General features: G+C 42.5%; 2 protein-coding genes across 4 annotated transcripts; one reads left to right on the top strand and one right to left on the bottom strand.

Moving 5' to 3' along the window:
• Positions 1-113: 113 nt before the first annotated feature.
• pcbd1 (pterin-4 alpha-carbinolamine dehydratase/dimerization cofactor of hepatocyte nuclear factor 1 alpha) lies at positions 114-2,832 on the bottom strand. The gene is made up of 4 exons (XM_083988656.1): positions 2,674-2,832; positions 1,746-1,877; positions 1,597-1,677; positions 114-516 (listed from the first exon to the last, which is right to left on the bottom strand). Exons 1-4 carry the CDS (start codon positions 2,674-2,676, stop codon positions 424-426), a joined length of 309 nt encoding a protein of 102 aa, XP_083844782.1. The 5' UTR covers positions 2,677-2,832; the 3' UTR covers positions 114-423.
• Positions 1,884-27,401, top strand: LOC310998543 (heparan-alpha-glucosaminide N-acetyltransferase). Of its 3 annotated transcripts, XM_083988652.1 has the most exons (20): positions 1,884-2,037; positions 2,166-2,345; positions 3,667-3,749; positions 4,037-4,131; positions 5,236-5,369; positions 6,335-6,453; positions 8,638-8,695; positions 8,786-8,852; positions 10,409-10,482; positions 13,527-13,603; positions 15,152-15,182; positions 15,266-15,426; positions 18,312-18,424; positions 19,301-19,422; positions 20,045-20,168; positions 20,266-20,352; positions 21,765-21,842; positions 25,210-25,280; positions 26,368-26,480; positions 27,141-27,401. In XM_083988652.1, the coding sequence occupies exons 3-20, from the start codon at positions 3,674-3,676 to the stop codon at positions 27,320-27,322; spliced, it is 1,782 nt and encodes a 593-aa protein (XP_083844778.1). In that variant the 5' UTR covers positions 1,884-2,037; positions 2,166-2,345; positions 3,667-3,673; the 3' UTR covers positions 27,323-27,401. The 3 variants fall into 3 exon arrangements, with proteins under 3 accessions (XP_083844778.1, XP_083844777.1, XP_083844779.1); XM_083988651.1 differs by having other exon boundaries at positions 1,884-2,345; positions 3,670-3,749; XM_083988653.1 differs by lacking the exon at positions 3,667-3,749 and having other exon boundaries at positions 1,884-2,345.
• Positions 27,402-27,705: the final 304 nt, after the last annotated feature.

Below are 27,705 nucleotides of genomic sequence, written 5' to 3'. Positions count from 1 at the left end.
TCCATAGCAAACACTCAGAGTGGTTAACAGTTAACATGGGGGATGGTCCATCCTCCACACTGTTGTGTTTTCAATAAAATACATTCAGTCTGAGAAGAATCATGTTCGGCTCATTTTTCAAGAGAATAAACAACTTTTTACTGAAAGCACAGAATCACTTGGCACCAGAGACACAGGGACACGTTGTGACATCACTGTGGATGTTATCAGGCTACTGAGGAATTACTTGAATTCTTTAATGTGTAAACAATGTTTCTCCTTTGGTTAATAATCTCATATTCACCATGTGCAAAAACTAACAACAGCATATTTTCAAAAACACATTGGACCCTTTACAGACGGACACATTCTCCACAATGGACAGAGAGGAACTGCTTCATATTCTTCGGGCTGAAGATCTGTGACGTCCACTGCTTCAGTCCGTCACATCAGAGACGCTTGGTCAATGAAGGTGGCCAGTGTGATGTCACGCTGGGACAAACCTCCGCAGTCATGTGTGCTGAGAGTGATCTGGACCTGAGGGGACAGAGACCGAGGTTAGTGAAACAGCATGATGTTACACTCTAAACAAAATAGGTTCAGAATTGAAATCTGTTAACTAGGTAGCCTACATCCTCTCACACTGACAATGTTCATTTTTCCATCTGTATTAACAGCATTTTTGTTTGTTTATTCGACTTTCTGCTCATTTGCAACAAGCTGTGCAACAGTGCCACAAAGAGGAGAGGAGCAGAGAGATGAAAAGTCGATAATGTCAAAATGACAAATATTTACCAGACTCTTATCTCAGTGGGGAGCAGACGCTGGCACAGAAAACCTGAATTAAACCCAAACAGGCCTCTATCATGGTGTTTCTGGTCACCTAACAAAGCTAAGTCCTTCTTTTATCTCTGTTTTGGTCTCAACCGACTCCACAGGGAAATATTTGTCCCTTCAGCTCCTGGACGTCTCACTCCTGTCAGGCCTGGCCCCATGAAACCAAATAACTGTGAGATTAAAGACTTTACAGTGCTCCTCCACAGTCCAGAATCTGGTCCAGTGTTAAAGGGATAGTTAAACATTTTGGCAAATTGACCCATTGCCATAATTCCTACAGTCATAGCAGTGGGTTCGTTACCTTTAATTGTCGGTGCAAGCTATTTCTAGAACGGCGGAGCAGAGCCGCGAGCTGCTCAGAGCTACGCTACGGAGGCTAATGTGATTTCTTGGTTTCCCTTATCAAACTCATCAAATACACAATCCAACAACTCCAAAATGCTCTCGTGGACAAGTTGTGACCTGCACATTCACCACGCTATGAGATAATAACGGTACGTTATGAGTTGTTGACCGACAAATTAAAGGTAACGAATCTACTGCTATGACTATAGGATTATGGCAATGGGCTAATTTGCCGAAATGTTGAACTATCCCTTTAATGTTAAAACACAGAGAGCAGTGAATCATACTGAAGCTGTTGGTGAAAGACACATCTGCATTTGCAGCTGCAGCTTCACACGAGATTCACCCTTCCCTGAGGAGATGAGTAGTTCGCTTGTCTGAGCCTGTGTGATTCATAAAAGCAGAGTGCGTTACAGCGTGTTTAATCTTTTCTACCTTATTATAGACGTTGAACCACTCAGGGTGATGGTCCATCTTCTCCGCCTGTAGAGCCACTCTGGACATGAAACCAAAGGCCTGAAAGGAAAAAACAACAAATCGTACCTAAGCCGCTGCTTCTGTGTGATGTGTGACGCACTACAAACCTGATTGAAGTCTTTGAAGACAAACTCTTTGTAGATGGCGTCCCGCTCTACAACCTCCACCCACTGAGCGTTGCGTAGCAGGGGGAGTAGGTGGGCCCTCTCCTCTTCAGTCAGACTCTGTATCTTACCAGCCTGGTGGGGACAGAGCAGAGCAAAGTAAAGGGGGGGTAAGTGTACAGCAGATTTGAGAGGGGCAGTTTCACAAACACAAACTGTGATTGGTTGCACGGGATCCCATCTGGAAACAATGAGAGGCTGCATTCCTGGTTTTAAAAAACTGGCTTGTTCAAAGGTATGTGGTGGGGGTAGGAGGGGTGGGGGTCCCTTTTGGTCATTCAGTTGCTAATCCTGACACATGATGAAGTATCACATGTTTTTTTTGTTTTTTTTCTAAAAGTCAATTCATCTCGTTTCATTCAGCCCTCGTGACCCTGACTCCGAATCCAAACTGCACTGTCAACATTTCACAACATCGTCCAAATAGATTGGACTTCATTGCTCAATCAGGAGGAGGCTTTGTCCCCAGATGAGCGGTCATACGCACCAACGGAGGAAACAGATGCATGACCACAGCCACTAACAGAGCAGTGACATCAACAGGTATCATAGCAACGCTCTAATCTGATCTATCAGCAGCTCACAGACAATACCCACTGAATTAAAGCTCATCTCCTCATGACACAGAGGCTTCATGTATTGTACACAAACACACACAGTCACAGGGAAATGTGCTAATATCTCTCATCCCAAAAATCAAACCGGCACATATGAAACTCAATGTTAGATTTACTCTGAACATGTGCGTTATTGTTTGCAATGAAACATTATCCAGTGGAGTTTTGAACCTATGAGATTGAGTGAATGTCAACAGGTGTGTGAGACAGTGAGCGGAGCAGACACACAATGCAGTGTGAGGTTGTGTACTCACCATGTTTGCAGAGTGTTTTCATGCACAGAGGACGTTCAACCCTAGCTCCAGCTCCAGCTCCAGCTCCCTGCTGCACAGAGGCAAATCTGCTGTGGCAGCCAGGGAGAGCAGCTGGAATGAATCCACCCGAGTTCATGAGCTGTGGGTCCTGTTTAGCTGCCCCAGCTGAAGCCTGAGCAGAAATCCCCACGGCCGAGCTGCTGCACACACACCTGTCAGCACGGGTTTAATCATAAACCCTCCTCTGCTGCACGAGGCATGTGTGAGGCCAGCTATTGTAGCAGCACAAAGGCCATTACAGCAGTGCTTACCTTGTGATGAAAGGACAGGGACACAATCTTTAAATAATTTATTCCACGTTGAATGTGCACACACCCATATTAAACATTAACTTCAACTGCAGAATAAAAGCCGCACTGTAAATAACGTCTGTGATGAACAGGACAGCAGATTTTGAAGCAGCTCTGCTCTCTCTCTCTCTCTCTCCGGCTGAGTGGAGTTCATGTCAAAGGTTAATGAGGTGCTCCTCTGAGAGCGCCCTGTGAACTCATCTGTCACAGCGAGCGCTCAGGGAAATGAACTGGTTAATGAAATGAGAAGAGAGCAGAGGAGAGGATGTGACAAGTGATCAGCGTTTAACAGTTGGCTGGATGGGGAAATGAGAACAGGGCTTTAGTGTTTTGGTTAGAAAGGAAAGCTGCCCTGACTGGAAACAAAACCATTAGTGACTGGAGTCAAATAGAGAAGCAAAGAGTGTGTTTTGAAACATGGACCATGGGATCTTTTAAACTTAAAAGAATCATCCTTCATTGCGCTGTTTTATTAATCGCCCATTGCATGAGTAATGACAGTTTTTAATATATTATTTCCGCCCTAAAACACTTCTACACATTATGAAGAAACCAATTAAAAGCAGCCACGCCTGCCAATGCCCTTTGACCATGTTTTATATTGGTGTGAGAGTTATAAAGATGAGCCGGGGTTGTTTTCAAGCAGAAACATGGATCCCAGGACACTGTCACTAGCAACGCTGCTAGTCCTTGTAGCCAGCAGCTATGGACAACACTTAGAATCAGGTGAGTCCACTGTGATTGATTAGTGGTGGACGTGGATCACTCTGGTGTCACTCAAAATCAAACATGTAATTGTACCTGCTCCACTTAGCCGCTCGTGTGTTTGCTTCTTATAATCAAAGTTAAAATCTTATTATAACAAATGTGCTTGTGAGTTGTTTGAGGACTCAATAGTATTGAGTCAGTGTAATGATCTTGATGATGGGCTGATACAGCCTTCTACAATCTCTGATTTATGATGTACCAAAAGTTCAGTGCAGCAGCAGCAGTAAATCCTCAAACCGTTACAGGGCACCATCTGAAAATGGACCAGGCTTTGGTAACGTTTCACAATGACCTGTCAGAAGAAGTGCAGGTTTTCTACACATCAGACTTCTGCTACAAGGTAAAGACCATGCAGCGTCCTGCCTCTCTTCACCTCCTCCTCTGTCTCCTCTGTGTCCCCGGGTTTCTCTGCTGACTAAGACACGATCAAGTCAATATACTTTTATTGATTTATCAGGTTTTGGGAGGTTGATAGTGATGCACACACAACAACGTACAGTAGATATCATTGCCTCGTGTACAGAGGAAGTCAACATTGTGTTGGACTCGTGTTTCTCACAGATGTATCCAGTCACCAGAGAGGCTAAAGCAAGCCTCTGATGAATTAAATGTTGGACCGTTTTCTTAGTCATAAAATAGTGGAAGAATAAAATAATGGTCAACATCTGTGCAGCAGAGCTCAATATTTCCTAGTCGTCCCAAATATAAATCAAACTTCAAAAACACCGGATCCTGCATTTCCCAGAATGCAATTTAGCATAACTCATATTAGCTGTACTCTGCCCAGCTTTGAAGCCTCGAATTTATATAGTTTAAAATGTAGGTTTCTGTAGGATGTCATCAGCATTCATGCCTGGGTAACACTTTACAATAAGGGTCCCTTAATTAACGTTAGTTAGTACATTATTAAGCATTAATGAACTGTTTCCAGATATATTAACAATCATTATTATTATTCCTTAGGATTAGGAAACACATTAATTAATGTAGCCTATTTAGTAAGCAGTTAATTAATGTTTACTAGTCAAAGTTAGTTAATAAATTATTAAGTAATAATAAAAGTTGAATAATATAATTAGTTATCTTAATGTATGCATTACTCAGCATTAATTAACACATTAGTTTATATATTAATGCTTAATAATGTACTTACTAACGTTAATTAAGTGAACCTTATTGTAAAGTGTTACCCATGCCCATACTATCTATCTATCTATCTATCTATCTATCTATCTATCTATCTATCTATCTATCTATCTATCTATCTATCTATCTATCTATCTATCTATCTATCTATCTATCTATCTATCTATCTATCTATCTATCTAATTCTAGTACTCTGAGTCATTGTTACTCTATCGTATTTCCCTTCAGCACAGTCTAATGGTTTGACAAGTTTTAAGTGTAAAGTACATTACAGTAAGTCAAGACTTTTCCCCCTTAGTGTGTGTATCAGCATTTGGCCACGGTGAAACCCAACCACCAGAACACGTCCGTAGTGATCAGCACTACATTCACTCTGACCCTTGCTGTGGAATCCAAGAGCAGGAACACAACAACAACAACACACCTTTGCAGGTAACAGGTTCAAATGTTGTAACAAATAAGATGAGAGCAGCTGTAAATCCAGGTCCTGTGGAGGTAAATCTGCTGATTTGTTTCCTGTGTACTCATCATAACTCTGCCTGTGGGAGTGGATCGCTCTTGTCTGCAGACATAATATAGTGTGGTGGCATCCGATGATTGCATCAGCAGTCTGCACGATTATTTACAGGGCAGGGGGAGTAATCCTGACCTGCTTTCTGGACCTGAGTGATGCCCTCCCTTAAAGCACCTCGCCGGGTATCGATCAGGAGCCTTTTTGGGGTTAATAAGACCCGACATTTCAATATTGATGAAAAGGGCTCATTAAAGCATCAAAGCTACATGTCCTGTGGAAACCTCAGCGGGGATGTTACGTAACTGGAGGAGGCAGTGGCCATATTTATAAAGAATCAGTTCTGACAAGACACCGGGGCAGAGCTTTCCATCTGAAGGGACCTTGTAAACACGAGGCCGGGGATTTGGCAGCAACATGACAAGCCTGTGGTGCTGTTTCTTGGCCTCTCTGAGGTCTGGTCCTGGGCTTCTATAGATCAATGCTGAGGTCTCTAACCAGACTGTGCTGCTATTGATTTCCTCCCCCCTTTGAAATAACACTCCAAGCGATAGCTAGTATGTCATCCCAACAGTGGATCAATAGGAGCGTGTAATGCATGTTTTTGGGGGCTGAAACTGGATCTGACGAGAGGACAGAGGGACACACTGTCAGTGCACAGGCACTAGGTGGAGCTCTGGAGCTTTAGAGGAGTTGTGAAAATCTCCAGGAGGAGATAGATAGCAGTCAGGTCAGGAGAGAAACAGCAACAGTGGATGAAAAAAGTAATTACATATATTCTTCTAAGGAAATACAATCTCAGAGAGGATCAAATAAAAACAGCCTGTTCTTTTATGTGCCTTTTGAGGTTAGGCGCTTCTTCCATGTTTCCCTGTTTTGAATGCAGGTGGAGTCAGACATATGGAGAAGGCGGTCATTACTATGTCCGGATCCAGATGTCAGGGGCTGCCAGCGAACCCTGCTGTGCTCACAGTGAGGAGAAAAGACCGAACAACATATACCTGCGTGAGTGAAGAAATGAAGAAAATCAGCCGATTAGTTTTGACTCAGTGTCTGAGGGTGGGTGTGTTGGCCTGGCAGAGACACAGTGACAGTGAGGGGACCAGTGTCCACGCTCCGGCCAAATGTTTGATCCACTCTTTGCTTAATCGAGTCAGCAAAGAGGAGAATCACTCTGCTTGTCCACATCCACTGAGCACTAATTCTCATCCATCTCTGGGGACATGATGTGTATTGATCAAATAAGACATGCTTTCTTGAAAAGGGATAAAAGAAAAGCTTTTCTGTTTGTTTCGAGGGCCTGGCTCCACGAGTGGGGGATTGTGGGTAATACATTAGGGAGTGTGGAAGGATTAGGGCGTAATGGGATTTTGAAAGCATCTCCCTCCATAATGTACACTCTACTTAACAATATTGCAGATTATGTTGTAGATCGGACTTTTAAGGCCAAGTAGCCATTATCCCAGCAGATATATGGTCAGTGTGACTGCACCCCTCACAGTATGATGAGCTTCCATTAGCTCCACAGACCGGTGATTATACAAACTCCCCGTAGGACTTGCTCAGCTTAAGTAATGGTCTGGTCAGCAGCTCAAGACAGGTTAGAGCTGCCCTGCTTGGGAATTCAAAGTTTACTTCAGTGCATCATAGATTGATCGGCGGCGGCAGGCCTTCATGAGGTCATCTGCTGGGTGGGGTATTCTTCAAGGATGTGTTTCTGTGCAGCTGCTATCAGATCCACCCTTTAATCACGTTAGTACTGTATTCTGCAACGCACCACAAACCACAAGTCACCTGCCGAGACCTTAATTCTTACATCGAAATCCCAGGATATTGACTAATATTAAGTGTTCGACTTAAGCAAAACATGTCCACAGGTTGAACTTAATCTAGTTGTTTCAAATACCTCTATTCATTTTCTATTTGTTCTGACAGTAACTAATAGAGCGAGCAGTAGCTTGTTGCAGAGGTCTCACTGTTTTCACTTCATGCGCCGAGAGCTTTATGGTGTTTTTATGGGCGGGCAGCAGAGATGCCAGGACTTTCCAGAGGCAATTAAGTGACCACTCTTTGTCCAGAGTGGATGTCGTAGTGTGGATTCAGCTCAGGTTGAAATGGCTTATTTTTGTTTGTTTTTCCACTAAAGACAAACAGTGCACACACACACACTGCCCCTTGATTTCTCGTGCTTTGACGCAAGAAGACCACACTCATATCTCCTGAGCCTGTGGTTATAGTTTTATAAACAGTAGCACAGCTGTCAAATGTCTCACTGATATTTCAGTGCTGCTTGGGGCTGATGGCTGAGCAGTGATGTAGCAAGAGGATAAATGGTGTTTTAGCACAATTCACATTGCACCAATTCCTGTTTAAAAGGTTCCATACAGTATAAAGGTAGATGTCCATGTGTAGTGTGATTATAAAGCATCTAGGTTCTATATCAATACTGTGAAAGTATCAAAGCTTCAGTCCACAGAGACACACACACAACCTGTATTCAGTCATAAAACCTGCTGCCAGAACTTCTGTGACTTTGTGATGTCACATTGAAGCAGTTTCCACTCTAAGATATGCCGCAAGCCCCGCCCCTTGCCATCACCATCGAGCCTCTCTTCTGTTTGGCGGAGACTGACCGTTTACTCTAGAGAGAGGAGGCGTAAAAATACACTGAGATAGTTTTTGGTTCTTAAACCATGTACTTCAAACAATATATGGGTCCATCTGTGTGTCTACACAATTTAATTATTTACATTCCAATCAAAAGACATGTGGGTCACTGTATTTCATATTGTAAACCTCATCCTGACCCACTGTTATCTGCGATGCTTGCTGCCTTTGTTTTATCCTCTGTGGTCCAGTGTAGTCTTACATTTTCCTGTTCGGATGCCATAGGCTTAGATTACCCAGAGTGATTGCTCTGTGATGGATCGACCCAGAGGTTTCCATTAGGCTCTTGTTTGTCACTTGAGGGATCCAGTTTGACACGGTTTGATTCCCACATGGGACTCTTGAGGCGACTTACGCAGACAGTTTGGACTGGTCTATCAGGCTCTTTATCCTCAGTCAGATACTAATCTGATAGAGATGTACAATACGAAGTTCCTGACATACAGTAGATGTTATATTACACAACATCCATTTCCTAACATTATGTGTTTGTTTGTTTTTTTGTTGCCATTGTTGTGTCAGCTCTTTTGGTTGCAGCTCTGCTCCTGGCTCTCATATTCGTCGTGGCACTCATCTACAGGTACCTACAGTATATGTTGTTGTTTTTTTCATCATCCATCATGAAAATACTTCTCCTCCATCAGAACCAGACTTGTTGTCCTCTTTACAGGAGCCGTTGCACATCAAACTTTATTAAGACCATTTGCTGCCAAGGCCGTCAGTACTCAGTGGATGATGTAAGTAAAATGCTGCTACTGATGAATGCATTAGATTAATATCTTGATAAATGCAATGAGGTCATACCAGTGCTAATTTGATTGATTCTACTTGGCTCAATCATAAACCCATCAAATGATCTCTATTAAATGAGTGCTTAAGTGGGAGTGGGAGAAAACTAAATATGTTGTTCATAAAGAAATTCAGATTTCTGTATCTTTGTTTGGTCTTTTCTTGAAATTCTTGTTTAGTTTTTCTTATTTGAAGCACTACGCAAAATAACTGCTCTACTGAAGAATATGATTGACTTTATGCTTTTTTGTAATCAAACATTACCATAGCCTTGATCCACAGTGCAGTTACACTGAATTATTTTCCGCTGGCCAACTCTGCAGCCTGAGATGCATACCAAAATTGCTCAGAGACTCCAGTCATCAAGCCGTTTGGGAGACACTAATGGAATGATTGATACAAATGTTAGCAGAGCCAATTGTACTGCAGACTTACATAGAGCGTCTTATCCCTCCAATCATCTTGCTTGATGGCAAGAGCTGCTGTGTATTTTCGGTGAGCATGAATGGCTCCTCTCATTCTTCCATGCAACATGTCTCGGCCTTCCATATGCTGTCTGGATGGCAAGCGCATCCATCATAGCATATTAGTGCTGGTGTCTTCCTGCTCTGGCTCTTTAAACTGCTGCATAAGGCCAGAGAGTCAGGCTAATCCAACTGAGAGGGCAACAGGCCAGAGTCATCTCAATGCTGCCTTCACAGCGAGAGGGAAAGACAGGCGCGGCCACCCTGCCTCCCTGAAAATGACCCGCAACAGGGATGCCCAACATGATTTGGAGGGGCTCTGACCCATGTGGCATTTTGGACTCTTATTTGTCCATATTTTTTACATCTTATAACACATCTTATTGTAAAATCGTACACCTTTTTTTGTACACACAAAGTACACAACATGACTCTGAACTTTAATTATAACGTAAGTGATTGATTATGATTAATCACTGAAGGGGTCATTTTTCATCTAGTGCCACTTAGCAGAGGTTGCTAGCCAATAAAACAGGTCTTGTAACCAGCACTGTGATATGTACGATTTCAAAGCAACATGAAGACACTTAGCATTTAATCAGCGGCTTCATATTAACATGAAATGACTGAGTCATAGTGACAAACTTTAGAAGAAACTCTGATAAACTTATTGCATGCTCCCTGCCCTGCTCCAAAAGACAGACAAAGATGGAGAAATACATAACAAATGAGTGCTAATGGTGCTGGGTGTTGCTGTATATTTATTTTATTTTATTTTATTTTGTTATGATGCATTGGACATTCACTGTTGTTTTTTCAGCTCATATGCAGTGGAGCATTCTTGAAAAAGCAAACACATGCCAACATAAATGAGCCTCAACCATACAGGAAAAAGAAGTCAAGAGTTGGAGCTAAAATGATTGAACATATAGCAGCAGTCTGACAGACAGTATATGGTTATTTGTTATACAACCTCATATAATCCATGTTGATGTTCACCTAAAAGCCAGAGCTCAGACCCTGTCTAATTGTTCCTACAGGAAGGAGAACATGCTTGTGAAGCTCCCACCAACGCCAAACCAACACGTCTGCACTCACTGGACACTTTCCGAGGGTATGTACTCCATCAACAACCGTCCTGTTTATCAGTCTATCACCACATGCGGCTCGTTCACATGCTAATTCTTTTCTGGAGCGGTCTGAGGCATGATGAGGATCAACAGGCCCGGCATAAAGAATAATTACAGGGGTCACAGTCTGGCCACATGCTCCCCCAAGCTTTTGTTATCAGGCGGTCTAGCTTTGGGCATGATTTCTGATATCAGAGCGTCTCGGGTTTGGAACAGTGTGTTTCTGTTGGACAGGAGTGATGCATGTGATTGAATCTGGTCTCCCTGCTAGCCTTAATTGTGGCCTGGGGGTAGACACAAAGCACGCCTCTCTGGAAACAGGATGCTGGTGTGGCTTTGACCTCCCCCTTGCCAAATAATTGATGTAATAATACCGTCAACATATCAGCACACATCCACACAGTCATAGATCTCCTGCCAAAAGGGTGAGCGAGAGGAAATCCAGCAGCACAGAGGCAGCATCCAACAGACGACTGGCATCTTCTCCATCTGTGGCTTCCTTGTGGATGAAAAGCCATCTGAAGCCACCGTGCATATGTGCTGAATTCAAAACACCACATACTGCAGTTGCATTGAGTCGGGGCTGAATGGACTCGGTTGAGGACGTTCGTTCACACACCAGAATCCACAAGGAAAAGACAGATTTCAGTTTACACTTCCTGTTCAATCTTATTAGCTGAAACGTCAGTATTGGGTAACAGATACTTGTAACGTATTGATGTCCTGATTGGTAATACTGGAAATTCTCATACCTGACACCGCACTCAATCAAACTGTGACTCAGCGCTCAAGATTAACGCTGTGTGTGCCTCCTCAGCCCTGTGACTTATGATCCATACCCCCTCATAAGTAACAACTTTCAACAGAGAACAGACACATCAGTCAACTGCCATAAATGCTGAGACATTTCCTGAAGGCAAAAGGCTTTTCTTCTGAGCTGAAAGGTTTTTCTGATCATTGCTCAGACGGCACTGACATGATATACAGAGAACTGCGGGGTATGGTCGCACGTTAATTTTTCTAAAAGGCTTTGAATTTTAATCTTGTGTCGCACTGCTAAAAGCCTGTTGCCGTCTCCCTTACAGTTGGAAATCGCACCGTCAGTAGTTAGCAGCGCCGTGCGACAGAGGGAACAACTATTACAGCTAAACAATGGATTGTCAGCTGCATTAACACCAGGTGGCTGAATTATTCTGTGCCTTATTTTGACTGAGCTCCAAGTTTCCCCCCTCCGGTTCAGTTTCAGCTTCACTCTGATGTTTGGCCACAAAAAAAAGAAAAAAAAGAACCTTGACTTTTCCACTCAAGTAGTAATTTATTATGACTAGATTGGGTGTCCACGTCCTTGATATAGCCATCACAGTGGGTAACTCAATACTCTGCAGTGAGTGTAACTATCCATTTGCAATGGGGGGAATGTACTAAGCTAATACTCTAATTGGTAATGCATGTACAGTGACTCAAATCAAAGAAGTCCATCAGCATCTATCAATGAGTCATAACCAGTCGTCACTGCTGCCAGACAGACACGTCTGCCTGTAATCTGTTCGCTGTAAATCATAGAAACTGATTCCCAGACATGAATTAAGTCTATTACTGTAGTGACAAATGTTCAATGAAGAGCTTTAAAGGGATATTTACAACTTAAACCTGATTAGGGCCCACAGCAAGGCGCCTGTGCTGCCTCAGCCTGGGTATGATCTGTTCTCATATTAACTTTACAGAACAAAGTGAGCCCAGTACACATTGTATTCATTAAGCACTCACAGTTTCCCTTAATCATAATTAGCAGGTGCAAGTGTGGTGGGCATGTGTGTGGCTTTTGTGGCATAACCTGCTCATAATAGAGCTCTTCTTCACAATCAGACACCCAGAGTGTTTTAATCAAAGCGACGGCCAATAAGCCATGATACTGCAGCGATTTTCACCCGGTCTCATCTGGGTGGTGATTTAACCTTTGTCTTTGTCACCATGGCAACTAATGGATGTGTTCGTCAAAAATTAAACGATAACCTGCGTGCATATGAGCATGTGTGTGTGTGTGTATGAGTGTGTGTGAGGGAGGCAGAGAGAGAAAGAGTACATGGACACATGCAGCGGGCTTTAGTCTACTTTAACAGCCCTTTTGAGATGATAGTGGCCGATTAAAATCTTGTATCAGCAGGTTGGGGCTAAAAGAGCAGTAATGGCTTTGGTGCACCTCTTAATTGAATCTGGACAGAAAAACAAGAGGAGGCAGAGGCAGATACAGAGCACCTTATCTGACGGTCTCATTCTTAGAGGTTGTACTAATCTTGTTACGCCTCTTAAAGACCCTCTTATGATTTGTATTTCTTTTTGATTGAATAACGCACGAGTCAGAAGCATAAATTCAAGTATTTAGGATGTTGAAAGGATGGACTCTGCAAACCCCTGCAGCTGTTCCACCGTGTAGCCATTTACATTCCCCCGCGAGTTTGTGTTGTGTAATGGCACCCGCCCCATTTTCTTACATGCCACGCAAACACCTTTTTTTCCACCAGCGCCTGATTCAGTGGAGCACTCCATCACGTGCACGGTGTTTCAGCAGCCCTGGCCGGTGCTAAAGTATAAAGTGTATCATATATTAAACACAAAGTCTTTAGTCAGCACTCCTGCTTGAGGAGATCCAGAGGACGAGTGTTCATTTCCTGAGTGATTCATAATGCTTAGATTGCATTACCTTGCATTGAGAGTGTGACAGAATTAAAAAAGGAAAAAAAAAAAAAGCCACTCCACAAGACGCTTTAATTTTTTATTCTAGAGTTAAAATTCAATCAGAATCCGAGTATTGCTGTTGGATTTCTAGAAATTGGTTGGAAATGATTATGTCATTCTACATTTAACCTTTTTATGAACCTTTTTTTTTTTTTTTTTTTACAACATTTTCACGCACTTTTCCTTCATTTAGTCTTTGCTAGAGTGTCAAGGTTAATCCTATTATATACAGATTCACTAAATGATGTATTACAGTGCTCACTCACTGTTGCCATCTCATTGTTCTCCCTAGGTTCTCCCTCACAGTGATGGTGTTTGTGAACTATGGTGGAGGAGGCTACTGGTTCTTTCAGCATGCACCATGGAACGGTTAAGTAAAGTACAAACCACGCACACATTTACAAAATAAACCAAATAAAAGTAGCATCTGCCCAACAGCCTGTCTGCAAGTTTAATTTCCATGTGTCTACATCAGTGTGCTTTATGGACAGAGCTGGCCGAGTAGACTGGGCATGGTGGCAACAAGTCTTATTTCATCATTGATCCTGCACATGCTCAGTGTGGCTCCTTCACACCAGGAAATTATTTTTTTCATGAGCTGTTTTTTTTTTTTTGTGGCAGAGTCAGACTCTCCTTTTAAATGACTTAAAACTTACTTAATGAGTAATTATTTTCACTATCTACTGAGTTAAGCAGCTAGATCAGATAAATATTTTAAACAGGCAGTTAATTAAGAGAATACTGTGTAATATAGTTGAAATAAAAGAATTCAATTTATTTTGGGAATCATTTTGTTAGCATCGCATATTTGTAGTTTTATTTGCACTCTCAGTAAAACAAATAATTGTGCTTATCTTCTATAAGCAGGATTCTACTCAATGCATGTGTTCAGGTATTGTGGTTGTGTATAAATACTATAAATAATTCATATTTTCAAAATTAAAATTTAAATAGTGACATTTTCTTTTTTATAATTTCTTTCTTTATTGTTACAACTGTCAGGGTTTTGGTCAGTTGTAATTAGCAGACAGAAGTAAGTTTAGTATGTAAAAGTTTGGTTGGTCTTTGGTCCAAAAAGTAAGTGAGAAATGCAAAAAGTGTTGTAACAGTCTCCAGCCTCCTGCACTTCTTCATCCTCTATCACACAAAGCCTGGTGAGAAATAAATGAACTCAGGGCTATTATTACTCAATGGCAGCTTTCTCCTCATCATGTCTGCAGCGTTTTCTGACCTGTTGTCACTAATTATGATAAATGCTGCCTAAGACCAAACACACACGATGCCATTCTTCACATGGAGCAGATCAAAGCTGCAATCCATAGATGTTTATTGTTATTAACAACCAGGGAGGAGTGAGGAGGAGGAGGAGGGACGAGTGTTTGAATGACAGCTGGGAGAACATGGGAGGGTGAAGCAAATGGGAAGCACTCCCCTGTTGCCATTGCCAGTTTGCCCTTGAGCAAGACACCTGTGATCGAAGCCGACAGTTGCTGGGTCTCTTCCTCCCAAGATGAATAGAACAAAAAAAAAAAAAAGAATAAAATACTGAAATGTCCCTGCAGCTTGTATGAAATTCATGTCATCGTTTAGGGGTGTTCTCAATTTAAATTTTATAATAGCCTCTTCGCCACATCTACAAGGGTGTATTGATTTAATGGGTGGTTTGATTAATCTTCTCTTTGCTGCAGGGCCACTACTGTCACAGGAGTAAGGATATTTATTAATCACACCTTTTCAAAATGGAAAGTTAATAACAGAGGCAGCACTTTAAGGACATGGTATTGTTCTTAATTCATCTCCTTGTCCCTCTGAATTGCCTGGATAGAAGAGGTCAAGAACTGTGAATAACTGCATCAGACTCAACTATCTGTTTTTCTATTGATATTAATTTGCATCTCTGCCTGTCTCCTGTTGCAGGTTTAACTGTGGCAGATCTTGTCATGCCCTGGTAGGAGGATTTTTTTTTTTAGTCCTGCACAAAAATGCATGGTTTTGTATATGCATTTTAACAATCTAATACTGTTCTCTCAGGTTTGTGTTCATCATTGGGACTTCGGTGGTCTTGGCTTTCACATCCATGACGAGGAGAGGAGTCACTCGCCTCCAGCTGCTGCGCAAAGTCAGCTGGAGAACAGTCGTCCTCCTGATGCTCGGCTTCTGCTTCCTCAACTACTCTCCCCGAGACGGACCACGTAGGTGCAAACACACATCACACTATACTGTGGTTAATGGAGCAAATGCATTAAATGTGGAGGCGCTTGTTATGTACTTTTTGTTTTGTTCTGTAACAGGGAAATTATTAAACCCCAGACTGTGGCATGTCTCTAATAATATGTCAGCTTATTATGTGCACTGTGCTGTAAATCATCAGCACCAGTGGTGAACAGCGAGAGAGAGAAATGAAATGCACCTGCTCATCTGAAAACAAATATCAAAAAACACAATATTTTTCATGATTTTAACTCAGGGGATCTTCAAGCATTCATATTCAAGTCATGCAACATCACATGGAGCTGCAACAGTTATTCAATTAGTCAGTGCTGTCAGTTATCAAGTAAAAAGCAACTATTATTTAATCAATTTGTTTATTTAAGATTCATTTAAGTCATTTCAGAGGGGAAAAAAGTGGTACTACCGATCTTCTCCTGGCTTCAAAAACGCAATAACGTCATTTTTGGTCACATAAAACAAGGTAGGCGTCAACATTAGGTTTTTGATAAATGCTGTGGCCATTTCTCATTTTTCATTTTTCATTCACTTCTAATGTTTTATAGATCAAATGAGTAATTAATTGATTGAAAAAATGATCCACAGATGAATTTAAGTCCTAATGTCATACACAACAGGACTATTACAACACTGTTTTCACACCCTGCAATTAGAGAGGTGACAAAGACAGCGCATTTGCTTTGAATGCTGAAGCTGCAGAGCTCGTCCAGGGGGTTAAAAGAGGGGGGAGCTTTGTTCACCTGGGGACGCACAGGGCGCCCTTAAACATTAGCTGTTCTTAGTGCTAATGGACTTTCACGGTTGGATGTCTGTGTAACTGGGTTAACAAAAATATTGTTATTGTGTGTGCAGTCTCAAAACCCAGCACCAGGGGACATTTAACAGAGGCAGATTGAGCAAAAACAACCGCTGTGGTAATGGACAATTATAAACAGATAATGTTACACCCTTCAGCCTCATGCAGCTGCTGCAGAGGCCGGAGCTGCACAGAACAGCAACAGTGACTTTTACCATAAACTGCAGCTCTGCCCTCTGTCTCCAAGGACGTCCTCGGCAGTTCAGTCCCAGGGTTTGATCTAATAAGAGAATGGAGACACATCAGCTCAATATGTTAAATCGTTTCAGTGTCAGATGAGACAGAAGAAGGTGTTAACCTTTGACTTCAGCTATGAGTCATTTCAAATAAATCCTGCCATGTCCAAATCACTGACAAAACAGTGGTGAAGACCTTGAAACTCTCGTCTCGCACACAGCTTTATTGGTCAAGAAAATTAAAGTAGCCTACCCGACTCAATTAGTTAAAGGTCGTCAATCCAGACATGTTTGAAACTTTGTAAAATATTCTGGATGAATGTTTTGTTTAACATGGTTTACTGACATTGAAAGTGTAAAACAAAATAAAAACAGGGGCCGAAGCTCATCTGCACTTCCTCATTAAGAAAATATGGATCAAGTGTTAAGCCCCGCCCACCGTCCTGCTGGCTACATGTGAAACATCAGAGAGCATCAAGATGGTTTGAGGATTAACATATTTTCAGAAAAGTTAGCACAGTTATCATCTTTAAGAGCAAAACGTATTAGCATCTTCTCAGAGCAGTTAGCATCTTGTATTTGTTTGTAGGCCTTGTTAGCTTGTAGTAGCAGCAGCGGCTGACACTGTGGCTGTGCTAACGCAAACCCACACTCTCTTTGCTGCAGGTTCACTGCAGGTCAGGGTGGAAATACTGAATTAAAGTGACTGACTATTCTGCTCATGAGAGCTGTTTCTCTTGATTTCATAGAGGCTGATCTTTCGGACATACAAAAACATTTTTCTGCGCAGTGTGTTTTTAAAGATTTTGTGTTTGAGAGTCTGCCTTTGAGACAAATCCAATGTTGAATAACCTGTCTCTGAAAGGTTTTTATTTGTCTCAGCAGTTTGCTCCACTTTCTGATGGCTTTACTCAGTTGTGCTCACTTCCACCACAGAAACATCATTTTATTCAATCTATCGCTAAAAGTGCTCAGAGATGGGAAGCAGACAGCAGAGCTTTCACTCCTTAAATGATATTGAACATCAAAAAAGGTTTCAATTTCACACACATACACACACACACACACACACACACACACACACACACATGCACACAACCCATGCACCCTTAACCCACAAAAAACCGTCATCCATTGATCAAAAAAAAGTGAAACAAAGGTTGTTACAATGTCCTGACGTTCACCTTACGGCTGTAACTTTCACAATGATTTTTATTTAAGTGACAGTTTTGTTGGGGGCAGATACAGTAAACGATCCTGGAGGGGGTTGTAACTTGCATATTTAACAAATGTGTCATTAGCGAGAGCTTCCTCTTTTCCTGTGAAAAGAAATTTCCGCCTCTTATTTGATTTGAACAGATCAATGACTGGGATTACACAGGTTTTTTTTTTTTTTTTTTTTTTTTTTACAGCAATTCGTGTGTGAAAGAGGTTTTCAATTAACTAATGTGTACAGTAGATTACCATCAATCTCTCAACCAGAAGCCGAGCCGATCCAAACCAATTTGTCGAGACCGAGAGATAAGTGGGAATCTTTGATCAGCTTCCCACCTTCTTGACACGTCCATATCCTGGCGGCTGACACCATTTCCCTGTGTGTTGTGCTGTCCATCATCATGATCCTCTTCCAGGAAGCGGTGGTAGACAGAGAACCGAGAAAATACCTGATTTACAATTTGCTCAAATCAGCAGCGATAGCTACATTCATAGAGATGAGTTACATCTATGTTGTGTGTGAATTGTATGTCTTTATGAGTGTTTAGCTGTGCAGTGCTGTTGTGAGTGTTTGTGCTGTGTGTTGCTGACTGTGTCCTAGTGTCCTGGTCGTGGCTGCGGGTCCCTGGAGTGCTGCAGCGTCTGGGCTTCACCTACTTTGTTCTGTCTCTCCTGCAGACTTTGTGGGGCCAGAAAGAAGTCCCACTGAAATCGGTGAGCAGCTCTGTCAACTTCGATTTCATCACTGCTGCTCACACAAGGAGGAAAAACATTCAAGAGTTCCAACTAGAACTACACATCTACACCCGGCTATACAATCTTCACTCCTCACGCTATCATGCCCAAATAACAAGGTTCACATGCAGCAGCTGTAATTGCAAGCGCACTATCTTAGCTAAGCATATGAGCATGCTAATTAACAGAAAGCATAAGGTAAAGTCGAGCTGCCGCAGATATTTAGTCACAAACAACTGAAAGAGAGAGATGTAAAAGCTTCAGCCTGGGCAGGAGGAACCAGCAGTCATCAGAGGTTCACCTTCTGCACCTTCAAACCCTCGAAAAGCTAAGGGGCCCCCATGTCTCCTCATATTGAAACATAACAAACCCACTTAAACCTCCCATTAAGACCCCATATAGTGCACTGCTTGTGATGTATGGCATCTACCCATTGCCAGTATGTGAGGCATTCAGGGGAGATTTGTGCATTAGTCTGCATCTGAGGTGTAAATTATTGTCCTGAATGGGCTTTTTCTGACTCCCTCACCCTTCCCACCCCCAGACACAAGCATTACCACTGTCAGTGAAAAGTGTCCGTGCTGTAAAACCTTATATCAATCCATCACATAGATAGATGTTGATATATTTCACTGGAAAGCAAAGATCTGAGCTGCTGGTTGCATTAAATGAAAAGTCAGAGAAACACAGAGTAATTATTCATCCTCTAGACGCCACGAACGTCTGTACCAGATACACAATAAATGACTAACAGACAGACAGACTGACATCGCCATCCATAAAGCCGTGCTGTTTGTGTGTATCGTTGTGTGCTTTGTGATTCTTTTCCCCTAACAACGTGTGCGTGTGCTGCAGTATCACTGGTGGAACCCCATCCAGGACGTCGTCGTCTACTGGCCCCAGTGGCTGGTCGTCATCGTGCTGGAGACTCTGTGGCTGTGCCTCACCTTCCTCATGCCTGTACCCAACTGCCCCACGTAGGTCCACTCCACACAAAGCTGTGACTGCCTTGCAGCCGAGTGCAGTCTGCTCACCGGTGCTCTCTCTCTCTCTCTGTCTCTCTACATGTATGTTATGTATGTCTTATGCTGAGATAATCTCCAGTTGGGGCTGTTGCGCTGCAGCAGAGGTGTTAGTGTGCACCTTGTGTTGCTGGTGTTATGAACCGCTGTGATTTATGGGCCTGTGGTGGATGCTTCAGAGGGCATAATTAGCCAATCTCAGTCTGTCATGTGCAATAAGAGCAGCGGAGGCAGAGGATCCATCTTCCTCGCTCTGTGTCTTCTGCTCAGTGCTGCTCTCTCTGTGGTTTTTCCCCCATTTCTGTAACCCTGCATGGCAGTGTGAGTTTAAATAGGAGCACTCTTTCCCCACAGCTTTTTCTAACATCTGATTGTTTTATAGTTTTTCATTGGAATGTGGGGTTATATGCTGATGACAAATCTCATGAAAACCTAAAGACTAGAGGAGATATTTAGCACCTGAGGAGCTTCCCTTGACTTAAACTGTGTGTTTTTACTCATTTACACATATTGTGTTACTTTATCAGTGACAATTTCTTATTTTACTAATGATGATTATACTTGCGTTTGTTTTCAGAGGCTATCTGGGAGCTGGTGGAATTGGTGATGATGGTCTTTACCCAAACTGCACTGGAGGAGCAGCAGGACACATCGACAGAGTGATATTTGGTGATAACATGTACAGATACCCAACATGCAAAGTAAGATTTCCTGCATTTTATCCGTCTGTTATGAAACCCTTGCAAGTGGAATTAAAACCAGCTGAAAACCTTTGTTTATTTCTTTCTGTTTTTCCAGGTGATGTATCACACCACGCAGCCCTTTGACCCAGAGGGGATTCTGGGTACAATCAACTCCATTGTCATGGGATTCCTGGGGATGCAGGTAGGACAGAGCGTATTATTTCTCTTCTATGAGTCAACAAGTGTTTTGTTCTTGTATCTATATTTCAAGCGCTATATTATTCTGTCATCAGGGTTTAGTTCCAGATGTGCTTTTGTTTAATAGACAAATGTTGATAATTTGTAGATCAGATGTATTTACAGAATAATTTTGACTAAAACATTCTTCGAATCTCCTCCACTGGCACAGTTCTGGTTTTATTTACCCATGTCCTGTGAGTTACGGTGCCACACCACTGACAACACTGTTGTAATAGTGGCTAATTATCAAGTTGAAAATGAATTCCAATGACACCTGTGATTAGCAAGTAACCTGGATGTTGTTTCTGGAAAGACAGTTTGGGTATTGCCTATTTCGGTCCTCTACATGGTTGGCTGAGAGCCACTGTTCAGTGAGGCCTTTAAAGGGATAGTTCAATATTTTGGCAAATTGGCTCATTGCCCCTATAGTCATAGCAGTAGGTTCGTTACCTTTAGAGCTGAGCGGCGAGCTGCTCAGAGCTACGCTATTGAGGCTAATGGGATTTCTTGGTTTCCCTCATCAAACTCATCAAATACACAATCCAACAACTCCAAAACGCTCTGGTGGACAAGTTGTGACCTGCACATTCATTTCAATTAAAGGTAACAAACCTATTGCTATGACTATAGGGATTATGGCAATGGGCCATTTTGCCAAAATGTTGAACTATTCCTTTAACATTATTAGCTGTTTAGAAAATAACAATCAAAATCTTGTGCAGCTGAAATGTAGCAAAGAATCTATTAATTGATTAACATTTATACTTAAAGGAATGAATTCATTTGCCCAGAGTATGAGTGAGAAGATGATCTGCATTGGTCAATAAAGACCCCTCATGGCAGTTAGTGGAGGTTATGTGAAGGACTCTTTGCCGCCTCATTATCAGAGCACAGCTGCACTCCTTTATTGACAAAACGTTGTCAAAAAGAGAGGAGAGAGCTTTTGGTCTTTAGACCTGGGTCTCTAATGGCGACAGTGTCACTTATAACCATTTGTGTTGTGGGAAGTTGTCAGGCAAAAGCAGCCACATAGCTCAATTCCCGGTGGGCGGTCAGCACTGAGCCCTTCAGTCAGCGAGTCTTAGACAACACGCCAGGTGTCCGCTCGCCCTCCTCTGTGTTCACCAGTGCTAATGTCCTCAGCTGAAACATATTTATCATCACCAAATTAATCAGAGGGTGCGGATGACTAACACCCAACATCTGGCCGGACTGGGATAGGAGAAAATGTGACAGCCACGGCAGGGGCACAGTATTGACACCCACATCCCAGGCCTATTTGGTTACGGAAGGTGTTACATGGTATTTTTCATTATGATTGAATGATTGAATGAGTTGTGGTCTCTGCGCTTATCTCTCCTTCCTTCTCCGCAGGCTGGGAAAATTATCATTTACTATAAGAAGTTAAACGTCCACATCCTCGGTCGATTCCTGGCGTGGGCCGTCGTTCTGGTACGTCACATGGTGTGGAGGTTTGAATCACAGCTGGTAAAGTAAATGAGTATAAAAGTCAATTGATAATTTAAAACCCACGACAACAAATCATTTCCTGCTCCTGTGACTCACACATAGCTGAGCCTTGCAGGTGAACTCCACAACAGTGTTTTTTTCCCTAGCCAGTCTAGTATTAGTCAGAGCTGCTGAAGCCATTCATTAGCAGGAGCTTGGGAGAGGACATGTGTGCGATCTCAATACAATTAAACAACATCCATGTGTGGCTGTGTTTCCGGGCAGACATGGGTATCCAGCGCCTCGGGGGGATACACACTGTCTCTGTCTGAGCCTCACATGTGGTTTTAGATTCGAAGAGTTGTGCGTATTACAGTCACTACATTAGCATCTGATTAAGAGCACGATCAATTCATTTACCTGCACGCTAACATTAACAGTCCATACACAGGACAGTTTCTGTGAAGCGGTATAACAGAGCCAGATTAAAGTCCATTCAGATCCAGGGTAGAAAGGTAAATATTGTCATAAATCTGTGTGGATAGCATGTGACGTCGAATTTGTTTTGGATCTGTGCTCATTCTGGGTGGTCTCAAAACACAAAAAGAAGCAAGCTGGCCTCTATTTCATTTACAGGGGCAACATGTCCCACAGGGAGCAGCCCAGTGTTATGTGAGATGGCTCGTTTTGCATTTCTAAACCAGTGACAGGAGGCCGTTAGCCTGCTCTAACGAGACTGACAGACACCCGTACAGGAAGGCTGTAGACTTGGCCGAACTGTGCCTGGTTGCTGTTTTTATGTACGTTTTATTGTGAGATGCTGCAGAGATGTAGCTTTGTTTGCAAAACGGGGTTAGTGGGAGCCGGCGTGCTGTGGAGGCAGACATCCTGAACTGGCAGTGCCGTGACCTGGAGCGATGATGGAGCTGGAGGAGCTGGCTGCATCACTCAGCCTTGGGAATCAAACTGTGCAGGATGAAAAGAAGGGGCCAACGGACCCAGCCAGGGGAAACCGCACAGGAACAGAGACAGATCCCATTAGTTTTTGGGTTTATGGTTGATGTGTACTACTGAGCCTTTTCTGTAATTTTAGATTTTAGATTCCTTCAGTCTGGAATGTCTATTGGGTTTATTTATTAGGCCCATGTGTTCAAACCACACCGAAGGTCACTGCATCAAGGAAACAGCATTGTTCATTAACATTGTCTTATCAGTGCTGCATCTGTCAGACTGCTGGGTTTGGCAAGTCAAGTTAAATTATTTGTATAACCGTAAATCATATGTGATGTGTCAGTGGAGTTTACAGAGCCGCGGCCTCGTCCAGGTCAGACTGACTAATGACGTGAAAAAACAACAACCTTGCTGCTCCCTGAGGTTATACTTAGTGTAATAACAGCTCGGAGCTAAAATGCTAACGTCATTGTGCTAAAATGCACTCAATGAGTGGTTATGAATTCCATTTTAATCCATCATTTGCTAATTAGCACTTAACACAGCTGAGGTCTAATGAAGGTTTTTTAGTTGAGCATTGAGCATTAATGTGAATAGAAACTTTCATGGACGTCCATCTAATACCTGTTGAGATATTTCAGTCTAAAGTAAAAGGAAGATCGTCCCTGACTCAGGTGTGGGATAAGCTGCATGAGGGAAAAAGACCATTTAAAAAAAAATGGAAAGAAATTTTATTGACTATAAAATACAACAGCTTTAAAATGGGTCCAATAGTAATAAATCCAAAATAAGAAGTGCAGGTGTCTTAAAATGTGCCTTATGTTTGTGAATCTGGAGGAGTTTTGCTTATATACATGAGAATCACTTGAAATTCTGTTGCCAGAATTAAATGTCATTAACCTCAATTCTTAAATGACAAATTTCCCCATTATGTCTCCTGGTGTTGAATCTTATTGACTATTATTGTGGAGTGCGAGTAGCTGGAGGGAGGTGAAATAAATTAGATCCATTTGGCTTCTCCCAGAGGCAAAGAATGACAAAGTAACACATGACTAGATAAATAAACATTAGGCTTTTATGTTTTTCCGTCGTATCTCACGGTTCACCAGTTGATGCTATATAGATGATGTAGATGCTACGCTCAAGATTTTAATGCTGGAGATGATATATTTCAGGATCACGCAGCGTTTAGTGACGGATCAATACAACGACTTAAAATCCTGCTTAACTGAAATAGTGAATAACAGTAAAATAGATTTTCTCACATTGTGATGGTTGACAGTGAGAGCAGCCTGTTTTATTGATTTCAGGAACAGATCCAGACCCTGTGTGAAGCATAAATACGACATAATCACCCCCCGCGTTTTCTGCCTATGTATATTAGCTTTAATGTCTTCTTTAATCTCTGTGGCCAAATCTATTTTTAGCCAAATTAGTTTTAGTGATTCGCCTGTTCTTGATATTGACTTTTCTAATATGATTTGGGCTCAGAGGGGAGGCAGGAAGCAGAGCTGAACTGCCTCTTGTTTCAGACATGTGCTCTTGACATTAGCAGGTCTTCTCAGCAGAGGAGGAGAGAGGGGGGGACTTATTTCTGCACGCGCCCGACCACAGGATCGGTATTATGCACAGGAGGTCCACAAAGTACCAGAAAAGTGTTGATTCAGTGCAATGACAAAGCCAAGCTTTAACGCCACCGATTCCCGTGGTGGGATTGATATTCGGGGGCGCCCATGCATCTTCCTCCTAATAAACAACAGCCCCTGTTAATTAAAGTCCAACGATCAGGCTCCAGAAGTGAGAGATTGAAATTGAGCGATTGCCCCACATACCAGCCCTTTCCCACATCCTGCTGCCTGGATAGCCTGGAGACTTAATCCAGCCCCGGCTAGGCTATTTCCACATCATCGATTCTGTCATCTATACACATGATGGATGGCCACCTAACAAGCATGTTTGAATCCTGATCCTTTGGCCTTGGTTTCTCTCTGGAGCACAAAACGTTTCAGTATCTAAATCATATGTAAACGGTAAATAGACAATAGAAGTTTCTATTGATGTGGAGTTCATCAGATCATACACTGTTCAGTCATATCATGGTTGATTATGTGGAGTCAACTGGGCCCCAAACGTACTGTAGGTGAATCACAACATCACTGTGTAGATTTGTAGTGTGTGTGTGTGTGTGTGTGTGTGTGTGTGTGTGTGTGTGTGTGTGTGTGTGTGTGTGTGTGTGTGTGTGTGTGTGTGTGTGTGTGTGTGTGTGTGTGTGGTTTGATGCAATGTGTTGGTCTGACTCTCAGATAATCGGTTAATCTGCTGGACTTTCTTGACTGTGTTGCTTCACATTTTAGCAGCCCAATACGGCTTGCTTTATCGCCCTCCATCGATTTGAAATCTGTTTCATTTCCACCCTCAGGGAATCTCTGCAGCCATCCTTTCTAAGTGCACACGAGACGGAGGATTTATACCTGTCAATAAAAACCTTTGGTAAGTGCTTCCTGACCCTCTAAATCCAGCCACTTTTCCTCACAAAAGAAAGGATGGGTTTCCAACAGGCACAAATCAAGGCTGCTAAAACATGCGTTTACTTACCTCTAACATCAGCTACGACTGTAAATAATCACCCGGGCCGTCGGGAGTGTGAGGTTGAGCGGACATACGTCCTCCCGACATGATCACTCTTCCTTATGGCCAGCAGTATTAAGGATGCTTTATCCTCTCTACCCCAGAAGCACTCAGTACACATTTCACCATCCCCGGTTGATGGGCTCTGGGAAAAGCATCTACTATATAATAACAGAGCAGTCCAACCGCTCCCAAACTATCATGTGCCGTTTCGGAAAAACAAGGCACGGCGTCTTTGATAAATGTTTGTAAAGATTTTGCATGAAATACGGCGCAATTACTACCTCAGACGTAGATTACTTTACGACCTGTGCATTTGTTCCACTCCCACGTTCCCTTTAATATGATGTGAATCATTTTAATGTTTCAGCAGGAAGAATACCATTTCATCTGTGATGTGTAAGCAAATTCCTCATGATGTTCCACTGGGGCCCCAGTAACACGGCGCTCATCCCTCGCCATTACCTGACTGGCTTTTATAGGCAGTTCATCATGCACAGGTTATTGAGCTCTTGAGTACGAGCCCCTGCCTGGATGTCTAGAAGTAATTAACTCCCAGCCAAGAGTCCTTTTTGGCCCCACTTCAGCTGAGATAAAAAATAAAAAAGCCCAGTGAAAGGAGGCTTCAGGAGGCAGCCATTTTACATTAGATGGTATTACATCAAACATTCTTGCACTTAGGAACAGACAGGGACATGGCTGTCTGGCTCGGCTCCATGGGGCACGTGCCAAGGATCCACTGCTGATGCTTTAGACCAATCTTGCAAACTGTCCCACAGTTTGCTGGATTGGCTCGAGACCCCTGGGTGTTATTTATCTGCAGCGGAGGATTGATAGACTCTGTGTGTTTACACCCTTGTTCACACCACACCACTAAAATTTTAGTGATGCCCAAATGGGTAAAATGTCGCTGTTGTTGTAAAGTTTTGCTGACGGCCTGTCTCTCCAGGTCGTTGTCCTATGTGACATGTATGGGCTGTTTCTCCTTCCTGCTGCTGGGGGCCATGTACTTTGTCACTGACGTCAAGGGCTGGTGGGGCGGACAGCCATTCATATACCCAGGTAATGTTTGTTGTTAATGTGTTCAAAGGGCTCAGTGTATCATAGTAGTGCATACTTTAGGTATAATAACCCCAGAAACATATGAGCAAACAACATGCACAGAATTTCTTAAAGTGATTTTAAATTTAAATGTAATTTATATATATATAGAGAGAGTTTTTATAGTAACAGTGGATCACATGACACATGTAGTGATGAAGTTATACAAATCACCCCACTCTGCAGCTAATCTGCCCTATTTAGTGTTTTTATCAGGCCAATGTCTCAGTTTTCCTGCCTGTAACAATCCAGTTTTTTTTTTCACCCCTTATATATGCTATATATCTATCTATATAAATTTTTTATACTTTCAGGCTAACTTGCCATCTAAAGTTGACTATTCATCCACAATAGTGTCTGAAGGATGTGTGTTCTTTAATGGCATCATAATCACTGTTGGGTGATCATCAGTCACTTTTGGTTTGTGGTTAATTAATCGTGTGAAACTGAAGTTTATTTTGAAAGCTCTTGAGGGTTCACACTGTTTCCCCAAGTCTCTTTAAGTTATCAAGTCATCGACAGATATACTATCTGAACATGCTCAAAACAATGGAGTCTGGTCATTAACAACAACTTTCTCCTCCTCCTCCTCCTCCTCCTCCTCCTCCTCCTCCTCCTCAGGGATGAACTCCATCTTTGTGTACGTGGGACACTCTCTCCTGGGTTTCTACTTCCCGTTCAGCTGGGAGATGCACTTCCAGCAGAGTCACTGGGAGAGGCTCCTCCAAAGCCTCTGGGGAACGGCGCTGTGGGTGTTCATCGCCTACCTGCTCTACAGGAAGAAATTCTTCCTCAAAATATAAACAAGAAGATCATCTGCCCCCTCTTACTCTGTGGATGCCAATGTCTTTTATTTTTTTCAATTAAAGAAAACTATATTCATAGTGAGTTATATCCATCACAACATCTGTGGGAGTTTTTAAGAACCTGGCCCACTGTTGTTGGCTTAATCACCTCAGTTTACTTCTCAGTGATGGACAATCTACCTACGTAGGTTCGAATGAATTCTACTGATGCTCACGTCCAAGTCGTCTGATGAATGGAGCAGCAAAGACAAAATGCTCAAAGTTTTTTTTTTTTTATCAAACAGCTGCAGCACTGAGTTAAAATATGAAAGTGTTCATCTATGAAAACCCATGAAATCAGCATCCAGCCTGTGAAGAAGACGTCTGATCCAGAGTCAGCG

The sequence above is a fragment of the Trachurus trachurus genome, assembly GCF_905171665.1.
Source record: "Trachurus trachurus genome assembly, chromosome: 15".
NCBI lineage: Eukaryota > Metazoa > Chordata > Actinopteri > Carangiformes > Carangidae > Trachurus > Trachurus trachurus.
Note: the sequence above shows the minus strand (reverse complement) of the source record. Positions and strands in the feature narration are given on the sequence as shown.

Coding starts and splice junctions, on each gene's coding strand:
- LOC310998543 (XM_083988652.1), top strand. CDS start 3,674: ATGGATCCCAGGACACTGTCACTAGCAACGCTGCTAGTCCTTGTAGCC. Junction 10,483..13,526: donor TCACTGGACACTTTCCGAGG/GTATGTACTCCA, acceptor TGTTCTCCCTAG/GTTCTCCCTCACAGTGATGG. Junction 13,604..15,151: donor TCAGCATGCACCATGGAACG/GTTAAGTAAAGT, acceptor CTCCTGTTGCAG/GTTTAACTGTGGCAGATCTT.
- pcbd1 (XM_083988656.1), bottom strand. Junction 1,678..1,745: donor TCTTCAAAGACTTCAATCAG/GTTTGTAGTGCG, acceptor TTTTCCTTTCAG/GCCTTTGGTTTCATGTCCAG. Junction 517..1,596: donor GGTTCAACGTCTATAATAAG/GTAGAAAAGATT, acceptor CTGTCCCCTCAG/GTCCAGATCACTCTCAGCAC.